The sequence below is a fragment of the Balaenoptera ricei genome, chromosome 9 (assembly GCF_028023285.1).
Source record: "Balaenoptera ricei isolate mBalRic1 chromosome 9, mBalRic1.hap2, whole genome shotgun sequence".
Classification (NCBI taxonomy): Eukaryota; Metazoa; Chordata; class Mammalia; order Artiodactyla; family Balaenopteridae; genus Balaenoptera; species Balaenoptera ricei.
Genome location: NC_082647.1, coordinates 18,256,488 through 18,263,233, shown reverse-complemented (window position 1 = coordinate 18,263,233; position 6,746 = coordinate 18,256,488). Strand labels below are relative to the sequence as shown.

At 55.1% G+C, this 6,746-nt stretch overlaps 1 protein-coding gene across 6 annotated transcripts in view; it reads right to left on the bottom strand.

Annotated features, from left to right (window-relative positions):
• Positions 1–3,084, bottom strand: part of CYREN (cell cycle regulator of NHEJ) — a 118,046-nt gene extending 114,962 nt beyond the window's left edge. For 4 of the 6 annotated variants that reach the window (XM_059933342.1, XM_059933336.1, XM_059933340.1 and 1 more), the window contains exons 1-3: positions 2,894–3,084; positions 1,506–1,769; positions 474–549 (exon numbers count right to left, since the gene is read on the bottom strand). In XM_059933342.1, coding sequence (XP_059789325.1) covers positions 474–549; positions 1,506–1,642 — 213 coding nt within the window. In that variant the 5' untranslated portion in view covers positions 1,643–1,769; positions 2,894–3,084. Of the gene's footprint in view, positions 1–473; positions 550–1,505; positions 1,770–2,105; positions 2,158–2,644; positions 2,840–2,893 lie in introns of those variants that run through there. The other 2 variants (XM_059933338.1, XM_059933337.1) reach the window with 2 other exon arrangements.
• Between the last annotated feature and the right edge of the window lie 3,662 nt (positions 3,085–6,746).

Here is a 6,746-nt window from a genome sequence, read left to right as displayed (position 1 = left end):
TAACTAATAATAATATCTATCAGCAGGTTATTGCAAGGAATAAGCGCGATAGGAATATACAAAAGTCCCTGAGCAACTACCAAGTACTATACAGCTCTAAAGTGGGACAGTTATTACTCGCTTCCGGAAGCCAAGACACTCGGCGGCGTGGTGCTCCGTACGGTGCTCAGAAGTCACCTCGCCCGACTGAGACCCTCCAGACAACGTGAGCAGTTAACGACTTCTGTCCCCTCCACACGCCACCAGCACAGAGGCACCCAAACAGAGCGGGCTGCCCTCCCTTGCACAGCTGCGCCCTCCCAGGTCTCCAGCCCCAAGCGGGTGCCCACCTACCAGGGAGCGGGCTGCGGGTGAGCGGGCCCCTGGCCACCCCAGCAGGCAGGGCGCCTCTTTTATTAGCACGAACCAGGCCTTGGTCTAGTTTCTGCCCACCAAGAGTTTCTGGTCATAAGAAAAGACACGGCTGACTTTACCTCAATCAGGATCCCCAGAGCAACGTCTACGATTTCAGCTTCATTCATGCAGTACACAGTCCTCATGGCAGGAAGTCTGAAAGAAAAGCACAAAGCTAGAGACGGCACGGAATCACCAGGAGGAGAGAATGAGAGCGAGAGCTGCGTCTCAGGGCCTGCCCAGCAGGGGTGAGAGCACCAGCTTCCCCAGGGCGCCAACGTGGCTTCTGCAGCCTTGTAACCAGTGACTGGCACAGGGGGTTCCCGGGGCAACAGTGTGGGGCTTCCCACCCTCCACCAGCTCCCCTGAGGATCTGGAAATAGGGCACGACGGCCGGCTTCTGAGAGTCAAACTCACACACACGGTGGATGCGAGCAGATCGAACAAGCCAAGACTCAACCCACCCCCCGCCCACCGCAGCGCACGAACACAGTAAAGGAGGGCTGCAAAGACCAGAAACCAAGGCTGGTCAACGAAGAAAACTTAGAAAGGGAAGAGCAGAGAGAGACAGTGAGCGCCGGGGACCACGAGGGGAGAGAGCAGGGGCAGCCCCTCCCTGGCGGCCCAGAAACCCCCTCCACTACCACCATTCACCTAACCCACCCCACGGCCTCTGATCTCAGGCCGGCACAGCAACCTGCAGCTTGTCCGTCTGTCCCTGAAGATCTCCCCGCAGGGAGACCGGACCACCTCGTCACTCATCTTGCCCAGTGGATGGTCACAATTTCTGTGGCAAGAGAAGAGACTGGCGATTTGGACAACTGGCGTCTGAGAGCTTGGCTGGTGTGTGTGACCCGAGAGGGGGAGCCGCTATCCGGGAGCTGACAAGTGAGGGTCTGGCGGTGGAGATTCACCAATAGAGGCAGAAGCCGGTGCCAGTCTGGGAGGGCACAGCTCACTTCCTGTGCACCCCCTGAGAGCTGATGAGAGGTCTGTGGACTGAAACACCCCACCTCACTGTTCTGCCAACACGGGAAGACTGGACCCCCAACTGTGATGTCCCAAATCCCTCCCCGTGTCCTAACTCCCCAGGAGGACCAGAAGCTGCCCACCTTGCTGCAGCCACTGGCGCCGTGGCTGTTCTCCTCTTGCTGGGGTTCCTCACCTGCACCGTCCTCTTTTCAGCCACCTGGGCTGTCATCCATGCGGGAAGCACCCTTTTTTTATTCTCAGATTTTAAGTCTTCCATCTCCCTAGTCTCTCATAAAGAGGAACCAGGGCCCAAGCTTAATGACTTCAGGACGGCAAATCCCACTCTCTCATCACACCAGGAATTATAGGTCTGTCTGTCCTGAATGGGAGTCCAGCTTTAATTCCTACAAAGAAGAATAAAGACCAGTGAATTCTAATAAGCGAGAATACTCCCAGGCATCAGCTGAAATTACTGGTCAGGGCAGGGCCCAGGAGACGCAGATGTGCCGTTCACAGGGCATGGAGGGGCAGGCGAGGGGCTCGGGAGAAGCAGTCCTCCACGCAGGGCCCAGTGTCCCCACCGGCGGCCAGGCCCAACGCCTCCAGGAGCCTCTGCACTGAGCCGTTCGCCACGGGACGAGCGGGACGAACACCCTCCCAGGAGGAAAGAGGGAGGGAGGTGCCCCTGCTCCTCTCCACCCCACATGCTCACGGTCCCCGGGGTGCCCTGACTATCCTACCCTTAGGACACCTCTCCAAGATCTCTCCCCTGTTTCTCCCAACCACAGACTTCTCACTCCCTCTTCTGGGAGCGGTTATAAGAAACTCCAAGGCCATTGTGATTCACAGTGAGGTTTCACTGGCCAACACCCACTCCCTTACACCAAAGATACTTCTGACCGGTCAGATTTCAGCCAGCAGTAGGGTCAGGAATCCAGAAGCTGGGGCGCCGGGCTGGGGGGAGTGTCTCATCTTACTGGGCCTCTCCCCACCCGCACTGGATTCCACCTCAGCCCCTCCTCCTAAAGCTCAGCCCCGACCCTGTGACTCAAAGGGTGCAGGGCTCCACCCTCCACTTAGCAGTTAACCCTGAAGGCAGCTGCGGGCGCCTTCTGCCTAAATTCAAGCGGTGCTAATACTCATTCCCACACCTAACGAGCACCGCTAACCGCCCGGCACGAACACAGCGCGGCGGTCGGTGCATACATTGATTTGACCATGAGGTAGATATTCTGAAGCCTATTTTGCAGATGAGAAACTGAGACTGAGCAGTACGCACAAAGTCACAAAAAAGTTTGAAACGGCCGACCGGGACACGCACGCGGGTCCTCCAGACTCCGCCGGCTGGGGGTGGGTGAGGGCCTGGGACGCCCCGGCGCGGCCCCGCGGGCGCGTGCCCAGCCCAGAGCTCCCGATTCTCAGCCGCCGCAGCCCTCGGGGACCCCGCGCCGTCCTGGCGCGACCAGACCGGTGCCGACATGCAGGAGGAGGGCGAGGGGGCACGCGCGACAACCACGCGGGGCCTCACCGGCAACAGCGCCGCCCGCGTCCCCGGCGCTCCTCCAGCAGGGCTTCCTGCCTCCGGACCCGCGCCCCCTTCTTGGCTTCCGGGGCGGGTCCGGGAGTCTGATTCTGGGTGGTTGTAGGGATCTCAGAGCCCGGCCGGCCGGGCCCCGGCCCCGCGCGCACCGTGGCCCACCCCCGGCTCGGCCGCGTCCCCGCACTTCCGGCTTCCGGCCTCCCGCGGGCGCGGAGGCCCGGGCGCGCCCCCTGCCGGCAGATCGCGTTGTCTGCGCCCTCGGCGGTGAAGCCCTGACTCCCCATCTGATGGGAGACGCCGGCCCCGCTGTCCCGGGTCCTGACAGTCTCTCCTTGACCACATCCAGGTCGGGCTCCTCTGAACTCCTCTCAGCTAGGCCCTGCCTTTTGGACTTCCGTGTGCATCTCCAAATTGTCCATTTTTAGCAAGAATACTGCTAAGTTGATTTAACCAAAGTCCACCCATCCCCCGCCTCTGATCCTCACCCGCCACCATCTTCCAGGTGGTGTCTAATCACCCGGCCGCCCTCAGCAAGAATCCTATTAGGTCAATTTAGCCAGAATCCCCTCTTACCCCTGATGTTTCCTGTTAATAATCATCCATCCACCGACCCCCCCACCCTGCCACTTTTCCTTGTATTGGGAGTTGAGCCCAACTTCGCCCCCACTGCAAAACCCTACTGAGTAGCCCCCTCGAATAAAGTTTGCCTTACTTGTCTTTAACAAGTGTCATAAATAATTTTTAACAATATTTTTTCTTTAACAGTCCCCAAACGTGGCTCCATTTGAGGCTTGCTGGTTGGACTCTGTTAAAGTGTCAATTCCCAGCCCTGCCCCGCCACCAGAAATTAGGGGGAGGGGAGGAGGGGGATCTGCATTTTTGAAAGCTCTGCTGGGGAAGGGCAGAGGCGGAGTGCTCCCTACTGGAGGCATGCACTCCCAGGCAAGGGGGGTGCAAGGTGAGCCCCCCCCCCCCGGGTGCAGGAAGGGAAATTAAAGATTCTGTTTACATTTCAAATTGGCCAGCAGTGTTCCCTCTGTAAACAGGGCTGCTCCACAAGGCTGCCCAGATGTCCTCACTGCTTTGCTTTCAGCCTGATGCTGAGCACTGCAGTTTACATGTGGAGTTAGCATCTAGTTTAACTTAAAATCACACAGCTTGAAGTAGCTTAAAAGACAGACAAAAAGAAAAACAAAAAAACAACCCAGGTGGCACACATCACTAAAAACACAAGCACAAGTGCAGAAGGTGAAACTTCTACCACATTTTGAGGCAAAAGGATGATCAGAACCAACCATCTACCCCCCAAAATGCAAAATTATCAAGACAGCCATTTGAAATGTGACTTACAACAAATCAGCTAATAAGAGAATAATTACTCTCCATACGCTACAGGTGCAGGATAGGGGAGTGTGATCCAGAGTTTGGAGAATCCAGAGCCAGGAGTTCTCACTTCCAACTGTGTGTGCCTTTGGTTTCTCCAAAGCACTTTCACCCCATACTAATCCTCAATCCTAGGGAAGTAGGCTGGTCCAGGAAAGTTTCAATCAATCAAGGCTCAAGGAGTAAATCAATGATTTCAAGTCACAAAACCAACCTGCTGTGCATTGGGGTAATTTAGCTGCGGGTTGAACCTGGGCTCTGCCTCCAGCCTCTTCAGGAGGCCAACCCTTCCAGGCAGGACTTGCTTCTCCTCTGATTCCCTAAAGGTTCCAAAATCACTGACCTCTAGGGTCCTCCGCTCCCACAGTCTGTGAGCCAGGACAAACCCAAGTCTAATGGGTGGAGAAGCATCATTTTGTTTTAATAAAGGAACAGAGAACACTTGCCATTATGAGAACCACTCCCTCCACCTTTTTCTCAAAAACCTTCTCCCATAGCCAGCTGAAAAATGGGGTCTGAGGAGCAGGAAACCCATCTGCATAAAAGACTTGCTGTGTGAAAGGCCAAATAGGGATGAGAAACCCCAGCTGTGGGATTTGAATGGGTGGGAATCAGCTCCTGAAGCATTTTGAATGCTGAGTTCAGCGAGTCTGAGGTCTTGGAGCAGAAGCAGGCAAGCGCAGACAGGTCCCAAGGATGAGGGAAATGCACCTCACTGTTCTCGTGCAGCCCAGCCCAGAGCCAGGGCTACACCTGCGCAGGGCGTGCGGGCTTGGGGGCCTGAGGCTGGACTGGCTTGATGGTTTTCATCTAGTTGCCCTTGCCCAAGCTAGTGGAGGAGTCTTGCTGGCATTCTCCGGTAGATGTCAAGCAGGTATTGTGAAGGAGAGGTGAATTTTTTTTTTTTTTTTTTTTTGGCTGTGTTGGATCTTCATTGTTGTGCACGGGCTTTCTCTAGTTGCGGCAAGCCGGGGCTACTCTTCGATGCAATGCGCAGGCTTCTCATTGCGGTGGCTTCTCCTGTTGCGGAGCACTGGCTGTAGGTGCGCGGGCTTTGGTAGTTGTGGCTTGCAGGCTCAGTAGTTGTGGCACACGGGCTTAGTTGCTCCGCGGCATGTGGGATCTTCCTAGAGGTTGAGACAAGGGCTCGAACCGGTGCCCCCGGCATTAGCAGGCAGATTCTTAACCACTGCGCCACCAGAGGAGTCCCTGAATTTAAGTTTTGACGTGCGTTATTGGAGGATGAGAGCTCATCTTGGAGGGGCGAGGAGGTGGGACAGGAACACCAGGATGAATGCATGCTGACAAGCACTCAGGATGGGGTGGAGGTCAGAGAGAGAGAGGCCAGGAGGGGACAGGGTGGCCCGCTGCACATATCCTACTTGCTAATTTCAGAAGGTCAGAGGTTAATGGTGTTTTGGTTTTGTGTTTTTAGGCAGCTTCAAAGTGATGTGGAAGCCCCACCTCAATCCCTCCTGGTGGAGCCTCAGTCACATCAGCTATGAGCCAAGCTCAAAACAAGAGGGAGACAGGTATCCAACCCAGAGCATAAAGGAAATGAGAGAAGAGACAGCTCTTCAAGTGTTTTCTACAAACCTTAAAGACATTTCAGCAAACTGTGGAGACCGTATTGAGAGGAGAGAGTGGGCAATGAGACAGAAACTTCGAGATGGAGAGAGGAAAAGCTAAACAATGAATTCTCTCACTCAAATGAAACACATGACCACTTTTTAAATGTCCTACAGAATCACTGGGAGAGATTAATAAGGTTGCTGCTTCAGTGCAGAAGATGGGAAAAATTATAAATGGAAAAGTCTTGAGTTTGTTCATTTGAAGGAGGATTACCAGGTGGAAATGGGTAACAGTGTGTAAGTAACTACTTATCACTAAGTCTCTGGTGTTATCTCATAATTGAGCCAAATAAACACCTCCCTGCTTTCCTCCCAACTCCCAGCAGATCAGAGCCAAAGCTTTAGTACCAATCTCTTCATGATTTTCCAAAAGTAGGTAACTGGGAGCACTCCCACACCAGACCTGCACCCCAGATCTGGGCTGGAGCCTCTGCAACAACTATTCTGAGCAGCTTTGTGACAAACTGCCCCTGTCAAGTGTCAGAGCCCGAGGTCCAAGCCTGAAATCCCACCGCCTCAGGTGGAAATGCAAGCGGGAGAACGGAGTCATTTTCTTGTTCCTCTCCACCCTGTGAGGGCATCTGCCTCTTCAAGGTCCCACCCCAGCCAGGGAGCAAAGGGCCAGGCTGTGGACACAGGCGGATGGCATGAACCCTAGGTTCCAGGCCGGCACCTGGCCGACTTGCTCCTGTCCTCTGGCCATTCACCAGCAGAGGGCGCTGGTGGCCGGCTTTGTTCAAACTTAGGGAAGTGAAGTTGAAAGAATGGGAGGAACCACAATGACAGGTCCTGGGAAACCACAGCCACCCAGATGGAGAGGGGCAGAT